Source organism: Marmota monax, unplaced genomic scaffold, assembly GCF_021218885.2.
Source record: "Marmota monax isolate L192 unplaced genomic scaffold, Marmota_monax_Labrador192_F-V1.1 WCK01_AAM20220418_F8-fsc00061, whole genome shotgun sequence".
Classification (NCBI taxonomy): Eukaryota; Metazoa; Chordata; class Mammalia; order Rodentia; family Sciuridae; genus Marmota; species Marmota monax.
Genome location: NW_026695230.1, coordinates 8,589,287 through 8,612,795, shown reverse-complemented (window position 1 = coordinate 8,612,795; position 23,509 = coordinate 8,589,287). Strand labels below are relative to the sequence as shown.

The 23,509-nt window shown below is 39.6% G+C and overlaps 1 protein-coding gene across 6 annotated transcripts in view; it reads right to left on the bottom strand.

The window, feature by feature from the left end:
- Sergef (secretion regulating guanine nucleotide exchange factor) overlaps positions 1 to 23,509 on the bottom strand; it is a 224,670-nt gene that overhangs the window by 34,281 nt on the left and 166,880 nt on the right. The window contains exon 11 of one of the 6 annotated variants that reach the window (XM_046438348.1): positions 12,633 to 12,708. The exons of the other annotated variants lie outside the window; for them this stretch is intronic. Coding sequence (XP_046294304.1) covers positions 12,633 to 12,708 — 76 coding nt within the window. The remainder of the gene's footprint in view (positions 1 to 12,632; positions 12,709 to 23,509) is intronic. 6 annotated transcript variants of the gene reach the window in all.

The window sequence follows — 23,509 nt, the reverse complement described above, 5'->3', positions numbered from 1 at the left end:
GTGAGAGCCACCTTTTCTCCGTCTTGCTCGGGATACTCAGGGTACTGCTTAGGCTGTGAGAAGTAATGTGAGAAGGGTTATGTTCTTGCATATGATAAGCTGAGTTTCCATTCCCCCTTTCTTTCCTAGTATCAGACCCCCAATTTTGTCCAATAGAGTCATATGCACAGCTACCAGATTATTTTCTCAGCCTTCATTACAGTTAAGCATAGCTATGTAACTGGGTTCTAGTCAATGATACAAATAAGGACACTGCTGGGTACCACTCAGGAAAGTGCTTCCAAAGGGCCTCTTTTGGTCTTTTCTGCCTTCTGCATTCTTTCTGTCTGAATATGATGGCTAGAACTCTTCTTGCCATCTTGAATCATAAGAAAACCTTCAAGATGAAAACCTATATTAAGGATGTGAAATAGAGAGGTAGAAATAACTGGGGACCTTGATATCTGTAAAACTATTATGCCATCCCTGGGCTAAATATCACCAGATCTCTCAGTTGTGAATGTCTTAGTCTGCTCAGAAGGCCATGACAAAATATCACAGACTGGGTGGCTAAAACAACAGAAATTAATTTTCTCATAGTTCTGAATGCTGCAAGTCTAAGATAAAGGTGCCATCAGTTTGGTTTCTGTTGAGCTCCCTCTTCCTGGCTTGCAGATAGCTACCTTTTTGCTATACTCTCTCATGGCCTTTTCCCTGTGTGCAGACCAAGGGGGTGTGCTCTCGGATAGCTCTTCCTCTTATAAGGACATTAGTCCTATGAGATTAAGGCTCCAACTTTATGACCACACTCAACCTTTATACCATCCTTTTAGGCTATGTTTCCAAATATAGTCAAATTAAGGGTTATGGCTTCAACCTATGAATTGGAGGTGGGGAAGCACAATCTAGTCCATAACAGCAAGAAAACTTATATATCTCTTACTTAAGCCTTTATTATTATTATTATTATTATTATTATTATATAACATGTGCACATAATGCTTTAATGACAGGCCTCTGAAATCCAAGGAACATCTTCTAAGGCTCCTACATTGATGACCTTCTGAGCTGGAAGTCCAAAGGAAATACCTTTTGATTCACTAAACTGTTAAAACATTTCTTACATATTTATTACATTCGAGACCCTGGGCCATGTGCTGGGGGACACTACAATAAATAAACATGGTCCTTGACTTATAGGCACTTATATAGTCTTTACTTATTTACTAAATTCATCTCCTTCCAAAGGACATTCCTGTGATGTAGTAAATAAAATAGAAATAAAAATTCAAAAGCATGGAAAGGAGGAATTTCAAATGCAAGTCCTAGAAGTTTATACACATGTTGTGACTAAGCATTTAAATTGGTTTTGAGTTTCCTAACAGTCATGACAAAAAGCAAGATACGGTGACTTAGTTCTTATTTTCTGAAAAGAGAATGAATCTCAATCACTCATGGTAGTCAAATGTAAGCATTTATCAAATTCTTACTGATGATTGCCCTAAATTATAAGCATAGTTCATCATCACTTAGATACTCATTCAATAAAGACAGAGAGCTCCATGATTTGCACACATCATTTCAGTTTCCTATTCTGGAACAGAGAGTTTATTAAAGACCAAGTGATCAATTCAAAATAGTATAGAGAAGGGGAACTGGTAAACGAAGGAAGTTCTGAAGCTTGGATGTTAGGTGCATGATTTTAAAAAGACAGGACCCCAGAGAAAGGACAGAGTACATGGAATGATAAAACACTGAAAATAAAGTCAGTATGATTCACCAGCAGAATTCCTTTCTGGTGTATCATAACAGACAGCATCTTATGAAAGAAAGAGTATGGATTTGAATCCCTGCTCTGTTACTCTGCTGTTTACTAGTGCTGTAATTTGGGAGGTGTTAGCAATTCAGAGACTCAGTTTCCTCATGTGAAACAAAGATGATATGTACATGATATCCCTGCCTTAGTACTAAAACAGTAACAACAACCTACATAAAGACTTTATCTGTGCCAGGTACTATATTGAATACTTAAAATGAATTTTGTTATTTAATCTTCACCATAAACTAGATGCTATTGAAGAATTTAGAATCTGTTGGTTTCTCCTCAAAGCTATGCCAACCCATGTCCTTCGATATTTTTGGAAGGAATGTACCAGTCCTTTGGAGGCTCTTTGCCAGATCCATCCCATGCAAAGCAGCTGTACTGATACCCATTTTGTAACCATCTGCAATTCTGAAAGTTTGCTGCAATTCTTTCAGACCTTTAACTCTTGGGCTTCCAATGGAAGTACAAAGAACTCCAAGATAATCCATGACGCTCTTTACAACCTCCATTTGTGGTGGGAAGAAAGATACTGAAGAACTGGACTACACTATCCAAAACACACTGGGAGGAGGGAAAAGTGGAAGTGAGGGTTTGAAGGGTACAAAGCTTCAACATAGAAAGATGAAAAAATTCTGGAGATGGGGTATAGCTGAGAGGTAGAATGCATGCCTAGCTTGCATGAAGTTTTGAGTTCAACCTCCAGCGCGCGCGCACACACACACACACACCAAAAAAAAAAAAAAGGAAAAAAAAAGTATTCTGAAGATGGATAGGAGTGGTGTGAAAATATCATTGAACTGTATGCTTAAAATAGTTAAATGATAAATTTCACGGTATGTTGTATTTTACCACAATACAAGTAACAGTAATGAAGTTGGGAATGATGGCACATAACTGTAATGCCAGCAACTTGGGAAACTGAGGCAGGAGGATTGCAAGTTCAAGGACAGTGTCAGCAATCAGCAAGACTCTTAGCAACTTAGTGAGATTCTGTCTCAAAAAATAAATAGGACTGGGGATGTAGTCCAGTGTTAAAGTACCCCTGGGTTCAATCCCCAGTACAAAAAAATAATAACAACAGTAGTGATAATAATAAATAGAGAATCCAGGATGGTGAGGGGTATAAAAATATATATGATGGAGAATATATGAAAGAACTTAAGTGTTCTATAGGCAAAATCTTGAAAGTTTCTGGATTACAGGATAGTGATAATAGAACCTGCTACTTATCAAGTGCATCATACTTAGGTACTTTATCTATATTATCTTTATTCTTCAGCAGGACTCTGCAAAGCATGCCTTGCTTAGAGGGATCAGGTGACCAGCCTAGGATCACATGATCAGAAAGTAGTGGAGATGGGATATGAATCCACTAGTGTTCTTCCTTCTACACCATGCTGTCTTTTAATTACACATTGGATAGATGACTGGATATAAAAACACTGAAGATTTCGTTCAAGCCTAAGATTCCATTATAATGCACTGGGATATGGAGGGTACGAAGATCAGATGTCCACCGTGAAGACTCCCTCTCCTGCCAGGCAACAATTCTGTTAAGAGGAAAATGGAAGATCTGTGAAATCAGAACCAGGTTGATGCTGCCAAGGGATTGCATCAGGGCACATGGGCCACAACTGCCTCTGATGACTGGGGAGGCAGCCATCAGCCAATAGAGAACACATAGCAAGCTCCAAATGCAGCAAGAGCTTCTGAAGGTATTTCTCCCCTCACTGTAGTTTCCACATTCCAGAAGAGAAATTCTAAAAAGAAACAGGAAGAACATGAAGCAGGGGAAGGATTAAAGATAGGTGAGATAGTGCTGAAGACCGTAGATTCTGTTCAAATCCCAGAATTGGTCAGAGCAGACTCATAACCACCCTCCCGGTGGAATACAATCTTGTGACTATTTCTGGGTTCCCTCATAAGGCCTCTGGAAACACCTTCTACTCTTCAGTGATCTACCTCCTATTATAAAATCTGGCCCTCCTTGAAAAAATGGATTTTGGAAAGGCCCTCAGATCTAACTGAGTCCCAAGCATCCAGATAACAAAGGCATTAGGTTAAAATTAAGGGATGGGCAGCAGGGAAATGGTTTTCTGCAATGTTGGCTGTTGATCAGAGATCCCTAGACATTGATTCTACTTTTTCTCCACTAGACAAAGATGCAGATTTGCGGACCATGACTTTCCTTCAAAAAGCAGGAGAGCTTTTTGTTGGACAGATGCTTGTAAGCACTTTCTTAAAAGAAAACAGAATTTGTTGTAAGTTCTTCAAGACTGATGAGCAAGCCTTGAGTAAAACAAACCTATGATGTAGCAGGAAGTGGTGATTCCTGAATGCAACAGAACTCTACTCGGCATGGACAGTGCCATCAGCAGCTACCAGCTCCATTATGTAAGTGGGGGCCAGCAAAGGTGAAGCTGAGATATTCCTTATCCACTGTACTATCCTGCCTGTACTCCTTGCTCCCAATAGGTACTTAGATCCTAGAGTAATTAAGTCAGAAACTCTATGTAATTTTACAAAGGATGTGTGTATTGTTTATGATCTCTCCACCAGCCCACAGATTCTTGCTGCATTTCTCTCATTTTCCTTCAAGAATTTCCTCTTTAAGCTCAAGGTGGGACCCAACTGTAGGAGCTACAAGGCTGCCCTGTATCAGCGGCGGGAGCTACTTCCTGAGAAGGGTCCTTGGAATTCTGAGTGGGGGCCATGATTGGTAGCACGGCCATGTGGATCCAGTGGGAGTCAGCTGCTCCACTCCACACAATGTTTGGCTGTCGCCTGCTCACTTCGAGTGGAGGATCCAGCACTTATTTTAGGACCTTATAAATAATACATTTTGTCATCTTGGTTCTTCAAGGCCTTCTTTTAAGCTATTTTTTCCTCTTTGGGAAAACCACTTTTACTCTACGAGACAGTTGCTCATAAATCAAGAGGAGTTCCAAGTGACCAAAACCTGATTTCCTGACTTCAGAAGCAAGAAGCATTGAACCTGAATAGTCAGAGAAGCTGGCCTCATATAAGAAGAGCAAGGTGCGATAGCACACACCTATAATCCCAGCTATTCAGAAGGCTGGCAAGAAGATTACAAGTTTGAGGTTGGCCTGGGCAACTTAGCAAGGCCTGTCTCAAAATTTTAAAAAATATATATTGTTAAAGTGCTGGGAATATAGCTCATAGGTAGAGTGCTTGCCTACTATGTGTGAGGCCCTCAGTTCAATCCTTAGTACTGGGGGGGGGGAAATGGGGGGGGACAACTAGTTGTCAAATAATCCCCCCTCTACCCATTATCTTTCATCTTATCAGATCACAATGGAAAGAAACTAGAAGTCAACAGCAAGAGAAAATACAGACATTATACAAACACATGAAGACTGAAAAAAAAAAAAAAAAAAAAACCAACCAACCAACCAAACAAACAAACAAATAAAAACCCTAAATAGACCAACAACAAGCAATGGAATTGAGGCAGTAATAATTTAAAAATCTCCCAACAAAGAAAAGCCCAGAACTAGATTCACTGCTGAATTTAATCAGACTTTTAAAGAACTATACCAGTTCTTCTCAAACTATTCCATAAAATAGAAAGGGAAGGAACCCTTCCTAACTTATTCTACAAAGCCAGCATTCCCTGCTACCAAGGCCTGTTAAGGACAAAACAAAAAATAAGAAAACTATAGATCAATATCTTTGATAAACACAGATGCAAAAATCCTGAGTAAAATATTTACAAATAGAATTCAACAGCCCATTAAAAAGATCATATACTACACTCAGGTTGGTTTCATTTCAGGGATGCAAAGATGGTTCAAAATATGCAAATCAATAAGCAAAATGCAGGACACATATAGATCAAGGATAAAAATCACAAATTGTCTCAATAGATGCAGAAAAAGTTTTTGATAAAATTCAACATCACATTCCTTCAGGATAAAAGCCCTGAATAAATTAGGCATAGAAGGATCATACATCAACGTAATTAAAAGCTATATATGACTAACATATAGCCAACATCATATTGAATGGGAAAAACTGAAAGCATTTCTTCTAAGGTCAGGAACAAGACAAGGATGTCCACCCTCATCACTATTATTCAATATAGTACTTGAAATTTTTATCCAGGGTAATTAGGCAAGATAAAGAAATTCAGGGATAAAAGTAGGAAAGGAGAAAGTCAAATTATTTCTGCTTGCAGATGATATGATTCTGTACTAAGGAACCCTAAAGACCACCAAATGACTATTAGGATGGACAAATACAGCAAAGTGGGAGAATACAAAATCAACAAACAAGCTGGGCATGGTGGTGCACGCCTGTAATCCCAGCAGCTCGGGAGGCTGAGGCAGGAAGATCAAGAATTCAAAGCCAGCCTCAGCAAAAGTGAAGCTCTAAGCAACTCACTGAGACCCTGTCTCTAAATAAAATACAAAATAGGGCTGGGGATATGGCTCAGTGGTTGAGCGTCTCTGAGTTCAATCCCCAGTACCCAAACAAACGAAATCAACATACAAAAATCAATAGCTTTTCTGTACAAAAATAATGAACTCATTGAGAAAGAAATCAAGAAAGCAAGCTGGGTGCAATGGCCCACACCTGTAATCCCAGGGCTCTGGAGGCTGAGATAGGAGAATTGTGGGTTCAAAGCCAGCTTCAGCAACTTAGTAGGCCCTAAACAACTCAGAGAGACTACTTCTAAATAAAATACAAAAAACGGGCTGGGGGTGTGGCTCAGTGGTTAAGCTCCTCTGGTTTCAATCCCTGGTACCAAAAAAAAAAAAAAAAAGTAATCTCATTCACAGCAGGCTCAATGACAACAACAACAAAACACCTAGGGATAAATCTAACCAAGGAGATGAAAGACCTCTATAATGAAAATTATAAAACACTGAAGAAATCGAAGAAGACACTAGAAAATGGAAAGTCCTCCTATGTTCATGGAGTTGGAGAACTAACATTGTTAAAATGGCCATATTACTGACAACAATGTATAGAATCAATGCAATCCCCATCAAAATACCAATGATATTCTTCACAGAACTAGAAAAAAAAATAATAAATGTATATGAAAGCACAAAGAATTCCATATAGCTAAAGCAATTCTAAACAAAAAAAGCAATGCCAGAAGCATCACAATAACTGATTTCAAAATATACTACAGAGCCATAGTAACAAAAACAGCATGGTATTGGCATAAAAACAGACACACAGACCAGTGGAATAGAACGAAGGACCCAGAAATAAACCCACACATCCACAGCCAACTGATTCTTGATAAAAGTGCCAAAAACATATGTTGGAGAAAAAGCAGCCTCTTCAACAAATGGTGCTGTGAAAACAGGATATCCACATGTAAAAGACTGAAACTAGACCCCTATCTCTTACCCTGTATAAAAATCATCTCAAACTGGATCAAAGACCTTAATGGAAGACCTGAAACTTTGAAACCCACTAGAAGAAAACAGGGGAAATACTTCAAGATATTGGCACAAGCAACAATTCCTGAATAGGATTCCAACAGCTAAGAAAACAAAAACAAGAATTGACAAATGAAATACAGGAAATTAAAAAAAAAAAACCTCTACACAGCAAAGTAAGAAATTAACAGAGGGAGGAGACAATGTACAGAATGAAAGAAAATCTTTGCCAGCTGTTCATCTGACAGAGGATTGATATCTAGAATATATAAAGAACTCAAAAAACTTAACCAAAGAACAAGTAAGCCAATCAAAAAATGGGCAAACTTCTCAAAAGCAGCAGCACAAATGGCCAATAGATATATGAAAAAATGTTCAATATCTTTAGTTCTCAGGAATTGCACATCAAAACTACATTGAGATTCCATTTTGCCCCAGTCAGAATGGCTATTATTAAAAATAAATGCTTGGGAAGATGTGTAGTAAAAGGAACCCTTATACAATGTTGGTAGGAATGTAAAGTAGCATAGCTGCTATGGAAAAACTAAAATTAGAACTACCATATGATCCAGCTGTACCACTTCTGGGTATTTATCATAAGGAAATGAAGTCAGCATACCTGCAAAGCCATTGTTACAGTTTGAATATGAGATGTCCCCTAAAAAAAAAAACTCATCTGGCAATATAGAAACGTTCCAAGGTGAAATAATCAGTTTATGAGAACTGTAATCTAATCAATGGATTGATCCATTTGATGAATTAATAATTTGAATGGATTACTGGGTGTTAATTATAGGCAAGTGGGGCATGTATTTTAGCCAGCTTTTGTGATGCAGTGATTAAAATACCTAACAAGAACAACTTAGAGGAGGAAAACATTTACTCAGTTTCAGAGGTCTCAGTTCATAGATGGCCAACTCCATTGCTCTGGACCCAAGTGAGGCATCACATTATGGGGGAAGGGCCTGGTGGAGGAAAACTGTTCAGCTCATAGTGGGGTCAGGAAGCAGGAGTGGGGAAGGGGCCAAAGGGAAAATGCATTCTTCCAGGGCAGCCCCCAGTGATCCACTTCTTCCAGCCATACCCCACCTGCCTACGGTTACCACTCAGTCCATTCAAATTAGGATGGACTAATTAGGTCATAGCTGTCATAATCTAATCACTTTACCTCTGAATATTTCTGCATTAACAGGGGCTTTGGGGGGGACAACTTATATCCAAACAATAACAGCTTGGCTAGAGGAAGTTGGTTAGGGCTGTGCCTTTGGGGATTCTATTTTGTCCCTGGCTCCCTGCTTATTCTTCTGCTTCCTGGTTTTCATAAACTGAGCAGTTTTCCTCTGCCACACCCTTCAACCATGATGTTCTGCTTTACTTCAGGCCTAGAGCAATATAGTTAGCCAACTATGGACTGAACCTCTGAAACCATGTTGTTCTTGCCAGATATTTTGATCACAATGATGGAAAGCTGATTAACACACCCATGTTTATTGCAGCTCTATTCACAATAGCCAAGATTATAGAATCAGCCTAGATACATACTAACAGATGAATGGATAAAAATAAAAATAAAAATAAATATGGTATATATACATAATAAAGTATTATTCAGCCATAAAGAAGATGAAATCATGTCATATGGGTGGAACTAAAGGACATCATGTTAAGTGAAATAAGCTAGAAAAGACAAGTATTGCATGCTTTCTCTAATATGTGGATACAAAACAAAACAAAACCATTGATAGTTTAGGAGGGACCATTAGGGAAGTAGAAGGGGCCCAGGATCATGGTTAGGGGCAGCAGAGGGGAGTGTTAAAAAAAAAAAAAAGGGTAGAAAGAGGGCTGGGGCTATAGTTCAATGGTAAAGCATTTGTCTTGCATGTGTGAAGCATTGGGTTTGATCCTCAGCACCACATAAAAATAAATAAAGATACTGTGTGTCATTCTACAACTAAAAATATATTTTTAAAAAAGGGGAGAAAGAGGGTGGAGATGATCAAATCATGATATATGCATGTACAGCAATGTCACAGTGAAATGTATTAAAATGTATAATTAATATGCATTAATAATTACAAAAAATATCTGATAACTTAAAAATACAAATTTCTAGCCCTTTCCTCCATGGGTTATGATTCAGAAAATATAAGATAGAGCCCAGGAAACTGCATTCTAGTTCTTCCCAGGTGATTTCAGGGCAGATGGTCTATAGGCCTGGGAAAGGTCTGCAGTGATTAAAGTCCAATCTAGTGCCTTTCCTCAGGCTGAATGCCTGGCCTATTCTAGACTCAGCATGGAATGGAGGTTTTCTAAAGACTAGGGGTCTAAACCTAGGGGTCAGGTTGGCAGGTCAGATGTATATCATCTTCACAGGGCCTTATGGGAACTCAAAATAACAGACACTCAGATGTTGGTGGTTGTTCCAAGATCCCAGGCACAAAACCATGAAGCTAGGACAGTGCCTGGTATATGGATCAATTTTCTGAGTATATAAGACCTAGAACACTAGATTCTGGAAAGGGCCCAGGCCTCTAGGCAAGAAGAACAACAATTTGTAAGAGACTCAACTTGGGAACTAGTAAAGGTCTTTCATGTATTTATTTTGGATTTTTCTCCTTCTTTCCCACTGCTTACCAAATAGAACCAAATGGAGCTGGACACCATAGAACACACCTATAATCCCAACAATTCTTTATGTGTGAGGCAGAATGCAGGACTAGGTTATATCTAGAGTCCTTTCCAACCCTAGAATATTATGACACACTCTGCTTAAAATCTATCAGTGATATCTTATTGACCATAGAATTAAATATATTAAGTGTCTGGAACATTGAGGAGGAAGTCCACTGTCAGTTATTGGCCCCAATTTTTGTTAAAGCACTAGTCACTTCAGTGAAACTTAAGTATTCCCATTTTTCTCAACATGCTAGGGAGATTTTTGCTTACTCAATGTTTTTGCCATTATTTTATCTTAGAATAGCTATATACCTTACCTCAGTGTGTATGATCTCTCTGCATTTCAAAGTCCAAAACATACAAAGCTCCTTTAAAGTTTTCCCTTTGTGTGTCTAGCTCAAAAACAAGCTCTTTTTCCTGACTCCTCCAGTATCCCTCCTAGGTGAAACCCAGATTCCCCCACAGGTCTGGTCCACATAACCTGTTGTCAGCTCCGTGAGGTCAGGACCTGTGTGTATGAGGCAAAGGGTTCTGCACAGAGAAAAGTTTGACAAGTAATTGTTGAAAAATTATCAGAAGGAGAATGATCCTATTTGAGTTAGGTTCTGAATTTCAGTGGCAGCCAATATAAAAAAGTGTCACACAATGGACAGTTTACAGTCTTGCAAAAGAAGGAATACAAATTCCTGTTGCAGTAAACAATTGTTAAAATTAACCCCAAGAATGTGAGCCATAAAAAGATGTCACTTTCATGAGCAACATGCTCATGAAGGCTTCAGATGATTCTCACTGCCAATAACATCTTGGGGTGAGGTGTTCAACTTGGTGGTTAAAAGGTTACTGGGGGCTCATGGTCACAGAATCTGAATTCTGACTCCATAAGGTTTTGGCAAAAAGCAGACTTTCTACCAGTTGAGATATTTTTGTATGAGATCTCCTTGGATTACTGTTAACCCTGGATATGGGCTGCCTCAGTTTATACTCTGTCCACCTGGATCACAGTCAAGAATGTATACATGTTTTATCTCCCTGACTAGACTGTCAGTTTCTGCCTGGAAGAATCTGTATCTTGAATATCTTCCTATCTCCTTCATGCCTAACACAAAGCCCTGCTCATAGCAGATGTCAATAAATGTTCTCTAGATGGATGCTCAAATTTAGATCAAATTGACTCAAATCCCAATTAAAATCCTTTAGTCAGGAAGACAAGATTTAATTCATTTTTTTCCTACAAAAAGGGCAATCTTGCTGTTTAATATAACCTAATACATTTTTTTCACAACTCTGAGACAGACGCAGGTTCTGTTTTTGGAAGACACATCTGAGATGTAAAGCAGTACTTGATTTTTATATTTTATTCTGATTAAATTTGAGGCATATCAGAAACGAGTGGTAACTTGTTTGCTCTGAATTATTCTATTCACCATACCAGGATTGTAGGATAGCAGAGTATGATAGACCTTGAAGACCAGCCAGGTTGTTGAACAGCAGAGACAATTAAAGAATTCAAATTAGGACCCAAGTTGCATGATTAACTGGTTAGTTGAATAGTTGATTAATTTCTTTTCCTTGTTCATTTATGCAACCAGTCATTGAACACCTATCATGTGCCCAGGACTGTGCTGGGGGCCAGAGAGTACACAGCTGACAAAAACAATCACAGTCAACATCGAGGTCACTGACTAATGGTTACTTCCTGATTCCTGGGACCAGGACATTTTACCTTCTTTAAAGGAACTAAACTGCTTCTTCAAAAGAGCCTCCTGAGGAAAACAATCAATGTCTGTTGGATAAGAAGGCCTTGAACTTCCTAGAGTTCTACAAGTCAAGAGCATCTATTGGAGGGCTTCTGGACTGGACTTCCTTGAAAATCTTGTACTATCTGCCTCAGCACTGGCCCCCTTTAAATTCAATCATACCATACTCAGAAACAAGTCTCTACAGACTAAACTATCAATTCTCCTTTCAGCCCATGGCTGCTCTCCCCTTAATAGCAGGGGTATTTCTCACTGCTCTTCACTATGTCTTACACAATATAGGCCATGTATAGCTATAGCCACTGAGACAATCACCTCTCTTTAAACACATTCATACACTTATATTCTTTTGGGAATGCCAAACAGGCCTCATCCTCTGCCAATTACCCTTCTGATTGGAAGTGACTATCTGGAGTGCTGTATTGAAAATGTTTTTGAGGCTGAATCTAAACTCAGTAGGAACAGGGGATTTGATTGCTTAGCATCAGATGGGCAGCCATTTTCTTTCCATTAACTAGACCCTAACTTTAATACTTCTGATTCCTGGATGCTTAAAGGACATACCACACAAAAGTCCTTTACAGTGCCATCAACAATCTTATACACCTATCTATAACTCCCCTACTATAGTCTGGATCTGAAATGTCTCCCAAGACCAATGTGTTAAGGACTTGGTCCCCAGCACGAGGTGCTATCAGGAGGAAGAAGTTAGATCACAAGGGGGGTACCCTGGAGGGTGGACCCGTGCCTTCTCTCTCTTTTTTTTTTGCTTCCTTGTCATGATTTACTGTCTTGCTGCAGGATTGAAACCTCTGAAACTATGAGTCAAAATAAACCTTTCCTCCTTATAATAAGTAGATTATCTCAGATATTTGTCACAATGACAGAAAGCTGACTAACATCCCCAACACATACTCTATAGCCCTCCCACCAAAATCTCCTTCTAGGGCTCAGTTTCTCTATGAAGAGTTTCCTTACCTCTTCTTCTGTGGGAAATTATTCCTCTTCTTCAAGTTCCTTCCTTGCCACTGGATTCTTCTATTTACATGTCTACCTAAGAGACAGGGTCCTATCTTAAGACCAGCAAAATATCAGTCAAAGGTAAGGCACTTACTAAAGAATTGTGGAATGATGAATTCTTTGAAACTCTCTCCTCTTTTCACTTCTTCAAGCTGTCTTTTAGAGGTGCAAGAGCTAGTTCCTATTTATAGTCTCAAATTTATAGAGGTACAACCTAGCAAACAGGTCTGTTACCTCCTAAGTCCACCCACTATCAGGAGATGCTCTCTTGCTCTTCCTAGTCCCACATTCCAGTTGAAGAAGTAAAACTAGGTGTTACTTTGATCTACACTAATTGGGTACTGACTAGATGGAACAGAATGGATTATTTAATCTAATCTTTCATTGAGCTCTATTGTCCTAACTTCAACATAATCACAAATTTTTGTGCTTCTTTTATCTGCCAAACCAGGCCATTGTCAACTTTTCTGAACAGTTACAACAACCATCTAATTGGCATCTCAACTTCATTTTTTATTTTTTACAATCTATTCTCCACTTAGCTGGTTCATTTTTTTTAAGATCACATCAATCCCCTGTTTACAACTGGTTAGTAGCTTCCTGGTGATTCTAGGGAAAAAGTTCCAAACCTCTCTGTAGCCTCCTGGGCCCAACACATCCAGCTCCTGCTTATCTCTGACCTTATTATCATTCTTCCTCTGGTACACTGTATTCCAGTCATGGGGTCCACATATTACTCCTTTAGTGGTCAGAATCTCTGGGTTTTTGCTCTCATTGCTCACTCTCCTGGAATTCTTTTGCCTCAGCTTTTAATTTGAGATTTGCTGTAGTATGTATGTATCCCCCAGAAAATATGTATTAGAAACTTAACACCCAATGCAACAGTGTTGGGAGGTTTGGCCTAATGGAAGGTGTTTAGGTCACAAGGGCTCCACCCTCATGAATGGATTAATGTCCATTATAAAAGGGCTTGTGGATGCAAATTCAGTCTCTTGTCCTCTGTCACCTCTCTGGCTTTCTACCATGGGATGACATAGCAAGAAGACCTTTACCAGATACCAGCCCCTCAAGCCTTCAGAACTGTGAGAAAATAAATTTCTGTTTATGATAAATTACCCAGTCTTTGGTACTCTGTTATAGTAGCATAAAACAGACTAAAACAAGATCTTAGCTCAAAATGTCACCTCCTCAGGGAACCTTTCCTTGAACATCCTATCTGAAGTACATAAAGCAACTCCCAGTTACTACTCTTTATCCTAGATCCTAATTTATTTTATGGCACTGAAACTCTGAAATTATCTTACTGATTTATACGTTTGTTTCTGTAATCTACTTCTCACACTAGAATGTGAGTTCCATGAGCATTTCATGCAAGACAGACCTGTTTGAGAGTAAGTGCTAAATAAATCTTTACTGAAAGCTAAATGAATATTTCTGAGGATCTCCAAATATGGGGCTATTATCCCCCATGACCCATTCATACTTTTCATAAATATTAAATCATAGTAAACATGAGAGTATGACACCAGAAGCCAGACCTGGTTGAGTTCATTTCAATATATGGCTCTTCATGAAACAGTATAACAAAAATTAAAGGGTCCAGGGCAATACGTGAAAATAAGGACAAGAACATGTATTTGCCTTAGAAAAAGTCAGGAAAGGGAAAAACCTGATGGCTACAGAGGCCAGGATAGGCTTTAGCATTCTAGAACACAGTCTGGGAGCAAATGTCAGGGATGTGATGCAGCAAGCCAAGAAGGATCATGTTCCCTGAGCTGGCATAAGACTAAACAGGCAGCATCTGATAGAGAGCTCAGACGAGACACTTGAAGTGGCCTCTGGGGCGTGCGTGAGTGGGGGTGAGCATGATGGAGAAAGCTATGGAAAAGACAGATGATCTCAGCTTCTAAATGTATTTGGTTGGATGCAGTGAGAAGACCACTAGATTAGGAGTCCAAAGGCTATGATATACTGAGCAGCTCCTTCTTGCCAGGTTTTGTGCTGGGCAGCTCACATATATTACCTCCTTCAGTCCTTACCATCACTTTCCCAGGGAGCTACTAATATTCTCATTTCATGGAGAAACTGATACTCAGACGGGAAAAGTTATTTTAGTACTCTGACTTTCAGGATGTTTATCTATAATAGACAATAATAAAACCCCTTTCACAGGTCTGGTGTGAGAATGCAATAAGATATGAGATTGACCACATATGCTATGCCAGGTTCTTTGCAAATTTTACTGGTATTGATATAAATAACCCCAGAAGTTTGGGAAGCTGAGGCAGGAGGATTGCAAGTTCAAGCCAGCCTCAGGAATTTATGAAGATCTGGAGCAACTTAGCAAAATTTTAAAAAATTAAAAAAAAATAAGACATAAAAAGGGCTGGGAATGTGGCTCAGTGTTTGAGTGCCCCTGGGATTAATTCCTTGTGTGTGTAAATAATCATATATAATATTAGCAATTAGGTGGCACAAGATGACATAGTTCATGAAGGTCACAGGCGGGATGAAAATGCTGGATGGTGTCTTCACTGTCAGGCCACCTCACAGAAGACAAGGATTTGAAAAACAGATCTGCCAATAATTAGCTTCATGACTTCAGGCAAACTGTTGCACTTGTGCAGCCATGTTCTGATTTTTTTTTTAAGTTATACATGGACATAATATCTTTATTTTGTTTATTTATTTTTTTGTGGTGCTGAGGATAGAACCCAGTGACTCACATGTGCAAAGCAAGCGCTCTGCCACTGAGCCACAACCCCAGCCCTAGCCATGTTCTCTTAATCTGAATACTGGGGCTGAGAGCCCCGTGTTAAGGCCCACAAGGATGTGGGCACAGAAAATAATTGGTAAACATGAATCCGCATGGTATGTGCAGATGGGAACCGTGACAATTATAGTGAATATCCTGAATGGGACAAGTGTCTTCAGGTGACATGAAGTCAGAGCCTTTGCTTCAGGTGTCAAGGATTTTGCAGGCAGCAATTGGCCTCTAGTTTACAGTTACTGTGTCAGCTCCAACAAAAGACTAGTCTCTATCTTGCTTATGCTTGCTCCCCTGGAAAATAAAAACAGTGTGAAACTCCTAAGACACAGAAATGTGCTTTAGGAGTTTATTTAACATTAGAAAAATAACTGCTTATTACTGTGTGTATATACATGACTGCATGACGAATGTGATTCTGCAACCTGTATACTCAGAAAAATGAGAAACTATATCCCATCTGATTCAAATGTATGATATGTCAAGGTCACTGCACTGTCATGTGTAACTAATTAAAACAAATAAAAAAATTTAAGAAAAGAAAAATAATTGCTTATAAAATCAGCTTTAGGAAAGAGCTGACATGAAAGGGACATAGCCATAATTCTCCCAGGGGGTCATATTGCAAGCAACACACACTCTTGGCAGTCCTGAAACTATGTCTCTGCAATGAGGACTGTGTTCTTCGGGGAAACCTAAGCTGGGTGGGCTGTTTGCTGAGAGAGTGTCAGTCCTCAGGCAGAAACGGGACAGTTTGTCCTAGCCAGCCCAGGCTGCCAGTGAGTTGACGCAGGTCTTGCATTTGTGCTCTGGGGAGTCATAAATGTTTTCCCAGTGAAGAGCATGTAGACATAAGTCATGCACACATGCCACACAGCTGCCAGACAATCAGTCATACCATGGGCCACTTACATCCTTCTTACATCCTGGGGCTCTAGTTGCAAAACTTTAACTCATTTGAACTTCATACACACAAAATCCTGCAAGGTGTTATAAATCTGATTTTACAGATTGGAAAAAGGGGGTTCAAAGAGCAGTTTGCTGAAGTCATATAGTTAGAAGAGATGGAGCTGCGATTCAGCCTAGGTCCTTCTGATTTCAAGGACACGTCAGTTCTTTGCAGATTTGCCTAAGGCAGACATACTTTTCAAGATGAAAAGCAAAACCAAGAATTAATCCACCATTCCAACCTAGGTAAGAGTCCCCCTATCCCACTTTGCACATGGTCCTCTAGCCTCTGCAGGAATACCTGCCCTAATAGGGGTCACCCACAATCTGCTCCAGTTGTAAAAACTTCTTTGTTCCATTGACATAGGGAATGTCAGCTTCCCCTGAGTGCCTAAATTGGCACAATATTTTCTTGCTTCTCTATATTGCATTTTAAATATATGACTTTTTTTTAAATTTTTTATTGTTGGTTGTTCAAAACATTACAAATTTCTTGACATACCATATTCCACACTTTGATTCAAGTGGGTTATGAACTCCCACCTTCACCCCATACACAGATTGCAGAATCACATCAGTTACACATCCATTGATTTACATATTGCCATACTAGTGTCTGTTGTGCTCCGCTGCCTTTCCCATCCTCCACCATTCCCCCTTCCCACCTCTCCCCTCCCCTCCCCTCCTCTCTCTCTACCCCCTCCACTGTATAACCCTGAGGGTCTCCTTCCATTTCCATGCAATTTCCCTTCTCTCTCCCTTTCCCTCCCACCTCTCATCCCTGTTTAATGTTAATCTTCTTCTCATGCTCTTCGTCCCTACTCTGTTCTTAGTTACTCTCCTTATATCAAAGAAGACATTTGGCATTTGTTTTTTAGGGATTGGCTAGCTTCACTTAGCATAATCTGCTCTAATGCCATCCATTTCCCTGCAAATTCTATGATTTTGTCATTTTTTAATGCAGAGTAATACTCCATTGTGTATAAATGCCACATTTTTTTTATCCATTCGTCTATTGAAGGGCATCTAGGTTGGTTCCACAGTCTTGCTATTGTGAATTGTGCTGCTATGAACATCGATGTAGCAGTGTCCCTGTAGCATGCTCTTTTTAGGTCTTTAGGGAATAGACCGAGAAGGGGAATAGCTGGGTCAAATGGTGGTTCCATTCCCAGCTTTCCAAGAAATCTCCATACTGCTTTCCAAATTGGCTGCACCAATTTGCAGTCCCACCAGCAATGTACAAGTGGACCCTTTTCCCCACATCCTCGCCAGCACTTGTTGTTGTTTGACTTCATAATGGCTGCCAATCTTACTGGAGTGAGATGGTATCTTAGGGTGGTTTTGATTTGCATTTCTCTGACAGCTAGAGATGGTGAGCATTTTTTCATGTACTTGTTGATTGACTGTATGTCCTCCTCTGAGAAGTGTCTGTTCAGGTCCTTGGCCCATTTGTTGATTGGGTTGTTTGTTCTCTTATTGTCTAATTTTTTGAGTTCTTTGTATACTCTGGATATTAGGGCTCTATCTGAAGTGTGAGGAGTAAAGATTTGTTCCCAGGGTGTAGGCTCCCTATTTACCTCTCTTATTGTTTCTTTTGCTGAGAAAAAACTTTTTAGTTTGAGTAAGTCCCATTTGTTGATTCTAGTTTTAACTTTTGTGCTATGGGTGTCCTATTGAGGAATTTGGAGCCCGACCCCACCGAATGTAGATCGTAGCCAACTTTTTCTTCTATAAGACGGCGTGTCTCTGATTTGATATCAAGCTCCTTGATCCATTTTGAATTCACTTTTGTGCATGGCCAGAGAAAGGGATTCAGTTTCATTTTGTTGCATATGGATTTCCAGTTTTCCCAGCACCATTTGTTGAAGATGCTATCCTTCCTCCATTGCATGCTTTTAGCCCCTTTATCAAATATAAGATAGTTGTAGTTTTGTGGATTGGTTTCTGTGTCCTCTATTCTGTACCATTGGTCCACCCACCTTTAAAAGGCCACCATGCTCCCTCTCAAGATGGCAATTGCTATTCTGAATTCATGTGGCTTATGAATTTAGATTTTCAAAAGGCAAATATTCTTAGAGCATGTATCTCTTCCACGTGGGTATTCATAGATCCTATCACACAGTGCCAGGGCTAGATGAGTCATTCCACTGCCCAGCACCCTCCTTGTCCACTGGTCCAGTTCTTCTGGGTCATTCTGTAGGACACAAAGCTGGCTCTAACACTTCTCTCCCCCTCACCTGCTCTTTTGGACACAAAGAGATGTTTTCAACAAACCAGAACATATAGCATGGGGGAGGGGGTCTCAGACTACCCAGCTGAGCTCTGTTCAAAGTGGAGAACTTTTTATTGATGTAGTTACTGTTTAGGGAGACTTTGGAAAAGAGAGGCTCCTGGGGACAGACTGAGGAGTCACAGCTGTAGCAAAAGCCCCTGACAAACCAACCCTTTGTATTCAAGGACATGTCACCTTGATAAAAGTTAATAGCTCAGCATCCTACAGATTTAGAATTCAGAGAAAGGGCAGCATTCTGCTTGGTTTCTCTAAGATCATAAGAATAGCAATGCCAGATGGGTTCTGGGGGGTCACTTCCCAAAGAACCAGGAGTTCTTTCTTACTTGACATTGCTCCTGCCACACAGGATATATATTAATAGCAAGATACATATTAATATATATGCACAGATATATATTAATAGCAAGTATTTTAATTAATCATTTAATAAAGTACACAACAACACACAAATATCTCACCCATAAATTTGGATAAAACATCTTGACATGTATCAATATCTGCATTTTTCTATAAAGAGGCAGACTCCCTCCCCAGACTGTTTGTACATGATTGAATTCTCCCATGGCATCCCTTTTCAAGTTCTTCTGGTAAAAAAGAGAACCACAAGGGGTGGGAAGTGAATCATGAGACCTCAGACCAAATGGACTAGAACGATCCTGACCCACACAGGGGCTGGATCTGGGCCAGACTACCCCAAAGCCTTCCATCCTTGGACACAGAATATCTAACACACCTGAATGTCTAAAAGGCACCTAAGTACAGTGCATTCAAATTCTGATCAAGATCTTTCTACTCAAACCTAGTCACCTTCCACATGTTTTAGTTTTTTATTTTAAAGAAGAAAATGGAAAGATCATAATACACTCATGCATCCAGAAACCTGGGGGTTGTCTTCATACTTTCTATTTTTCACAGTTATTTGTACCCAACCCATCATCAAGTCACCCCAATTTTGTTTTCAAATCATGTTTTCCTTTTCATCTACTCTAGTCCTGTCCAGAATCTTTTTTATTGGTACTAATGAAAAGCTTCCTCTTAACTAGCTTCCCCACACCAACTCTTGCACTTTTCATCCATTGTTAAGACTACTATAGGAGAGATCTCTTATGCTCAAATTGAACACAATGCTCTTCAGATGTGTAACTAACACATACACACACACACTTCTGCTCCAAATCCTTCAATGATTCTCATGAACTTATACTAAAGAGGGAAAAGTCTTTAACAAGGCCTACAAGGTCCTGATCTCTATCTTTAGCTTTTCCTCTATCAAGTCACACTGACCCATCTCAGTTCTGACAGTACTAAGCTGCCGTTCACCTATAGAGGCCATATTCGTTCACTTTACCCACTCCCTTTCCCTTATTAATTCCAAGTGATCCTTATGCTCTCTACTCAGATGTCACCTCCTTTGTAAAGCTGTCCTTGATCACCTGAAGTAGGTCAGGACCCCTATTATATAATTCTCTCATGGCACCTTATCCTTTTCATGGTGTTTATCCTAGTTTGTAATTTTACACGATTGGTGCATCTATTTGAATAATGTCTGATTTTTCCCAGAAGATTTTTAAGGGCAAGAATCCTTGAGGTTAGAGATCATGTCTGCATTATCATCATAGTAAGTTTAGTTTTTAGCACAGGCCTGACATATGGGTAGTAGTTAGTCAATAAAAATCTATTGAATGAACACACAAAACACAGCTCTTATTTGAGTTGCTGATACCACTTCTGAGGTTCTCTAGAGTCTGCCCTAAGCAAATAGAAATTTAAATTTTTGCTACCTCTCATATCTACGATAGTGGCCTCTAAATGATGAGATCATTATACTGTCGATCCTACAGTTTGGATCTGGAATGCCCCCCCACCCCGCAAAAGGTCATGTGTTAAATGCTTGGTTGCCAATGGTGGTGCTTGTGGAAGGTGGTGGAACCTTTAAGACATAGGGCCTAGTGGAAGAAAGTTAGGTTACTGCGAGATGTCCCCGAAGGGCTGCCATGAGGTAAGCTGCTGCTGTGCTCCACCATATACTTCCATATGATGTGCTACTTCAACAACAGGCCCCAAAACCATAAGGCCAACTGACCATGGACTGAAACTTCTGAAACCATAAGCCAAAATAAACCTTTCCATCTTTTAGGTTGATTAATCAGGTATTTGTTGTAGTAATAGAAAGCTGACTAACACAGTCATCACTGTCATCATCACCACAGTTACATTTACTAAGGATATTTTTTTTTTTTACCATGCATTAGGAACTATGCCAAGTACCATAATTGTGGTATTCACTTACTCTTCACAGTACTATGAGTTATACATTATTAACCCTATATTTTTATTTAAGAAAAAAAAAATAAAGACTTAGAGAGGATTTGCTAACATAGTGGGGCTAGGATCTGAACCATGGTCGAACTCTAAAGTCTACAGTCTTAATCACAAACCACTGCACTATAAAATGGGCTAATAATACCTACTCATGGTGACATCATAAAGATTCAAGCACAGTTAGCTCTTAGGGTGGCCGTTATTATTATTATGATGCTGGAGGCACTGTGGGAAGGGTTAGCTATTTTGCTCAGGAGAAAACTAATCTGGCTGCCCTTCTGAGGCTAAAACAGCTGGGCCTAGTTTGCAAAAGAGAATTTTATGAAAAGCAACATGCTGTGGCAGTTCCAACACTGTGCATTGAGAGGGGAGTTATTATAAAACCACTGCAAAGATCTCTAGCCCTGGCAATGAACACTTCATAATGAACTTAGGTTTCTCACGGCAAGCTCAGACATCCTGCGTGGGGACCCAAACTTATAATAGTTCCTTGAATTTCTTTTGCTAATTTTCTTTCTCCTTCCCTGGAGTATACAAACCGAACACACCACATTTAGAGTCAGGAGATTCTGTTTGAATTCTGATGTGCCCAGGGTGGAGGAGGTAGGGATCTATCCAGGTGCCTGGGCCTTAGAGCCTCAGTATTCAGGAAGCCAGGAGATGACAACAGATAATATTGTCATTTTCTGTGCTTTGTCTTGAGGATAATCCACTCTTCTGAGTCTCCTTCCCTCTTTTTTCTGTCACCCACCACTGGGCATAAAGAAGAAGACAAATATTTTTTTTTTTTTTTTTTTTTTAAATATTTATTTATTTATTTTTCGGTGGACATAACATCTTTGTTTGTATGTGGTGCTGAGGATCGAACCCGGGCTGCACGCATGCCAGGCGAGCGTGCTACCACTTGAGCCACATCCCCAGCCCCAGAAGACAAATATTTGAGTCCCTACTTTTACACCACGTTCTCCTATAGTAAAGCAATCAATCAATCCCAACAACAATCTTTAGAAGCAGGTCCTATTATCCCTACATCACAATCAAAGGAACTACAGTTTGGGATTAATGACCTGGGATAAATTTTTACACTAAGAGGTGGAGTTGAGATTCAAACCTGTTGAATTAGGTTCCAAAATCCATGCTTTCCATTGAAATATTAGAAGAGATTTATAATGACTGAACAATTATGGAAATTACTTGCATGTGTACAAGTGGTAGTGAAGCCATGAAAGCCCATTTGTTCCCTCTTTCCCTCCATCACCTCTCTGTTAGCTGAGCACTTCTAGACATTGCCAGACACTGCACCGGATGTCAGCGATACGAAGATGGGTATGATGTGGCCCCTGCTTCTGAGAGGCTCACAGTTTAGTCAGGGGAGCTTTCTAGGGAAAAAAGGACAAAAGATGATCGGGAAACTAAGCAAGAGAGAGGAGGTAGAAGATCCTGAAACATCAGAACCAAAGGGTTCTTGGAAGACAACTACTCAAAACCTGGCTGCATTACCTGGAATCACTTGGAGAATTATTAGAACTGAAAACTTCTATGTACCCGATTCTCAATTCTAATTATCCAAAACTAAAACTAAAGCTAGAAGTGACTCATAGACAAAGTGACTGAAGCCACTGATCCAGTCCCTTCGCTTTTCAGGTATGAGAACAGAGTGGCACAGAGGGGAAGTGATTAGCCTAAGGGCACATAAAAAGGAGTCAATTCTTCACTCAGGTATTCAACTCACAGTCAAGTGATAGAAATCATTGTTTAAAAATTAGAATGATTTTAACCAGGAGGCAGGTAAATCTCAAGTTCAAGCCCAGCCTTGGCAACTTAGTGAGACCCTGTCTCAAAATAAAAAATAAAAAGGGCTTAGGATGTAGCTTAAAAGTAAAGCACCCCTGGGTTCAATCCCTAGTACTTCCGCACAACAGAATGAATTTGTTTTGATTATATATTTATATATAAAAATTATACATATTTTAGATATATTTATAAAGTATACATATGACATATTTTACTTACATGGGTTTGGGTAGCTCTTTAAGGACAATGTTATATGTCGACTAGAAAATTATTTTTATGTAAGTAAAGTGTGGAGAATAACAAATCATTTAAGAACACTAAAATTATACATGGATAAATTGACTGGCTTTGGATATTCATAATCAAGGACAGTCTTCTCAATCTCTCCTACTTCTGACCACTTCCTTTCCAGGTATTCATTACAGAGCAGAAAACTTTATTAATTAATAAAGGACAGTATTTCAAGGTGCTGGTTGCCAGATGTGAATGAGAGAAGGAACGAGCAAAAGACAAACAGGCACTTTAGAATCTGCCAAAGCTTTGCTCTCCCCACAGCGATTTCCCCCACCCATAGTAGAGATGTCCTGGTCACTAAAAACATGATGGGCCTCCTGCTGTCAACTCCTCTGCAGTGAACTAACTCAATCCCCTTGCCTGATAAGAACATCAGAAAATTCCTGTCCTTCCAGCTTCAGATTCCTTTCATTGGCT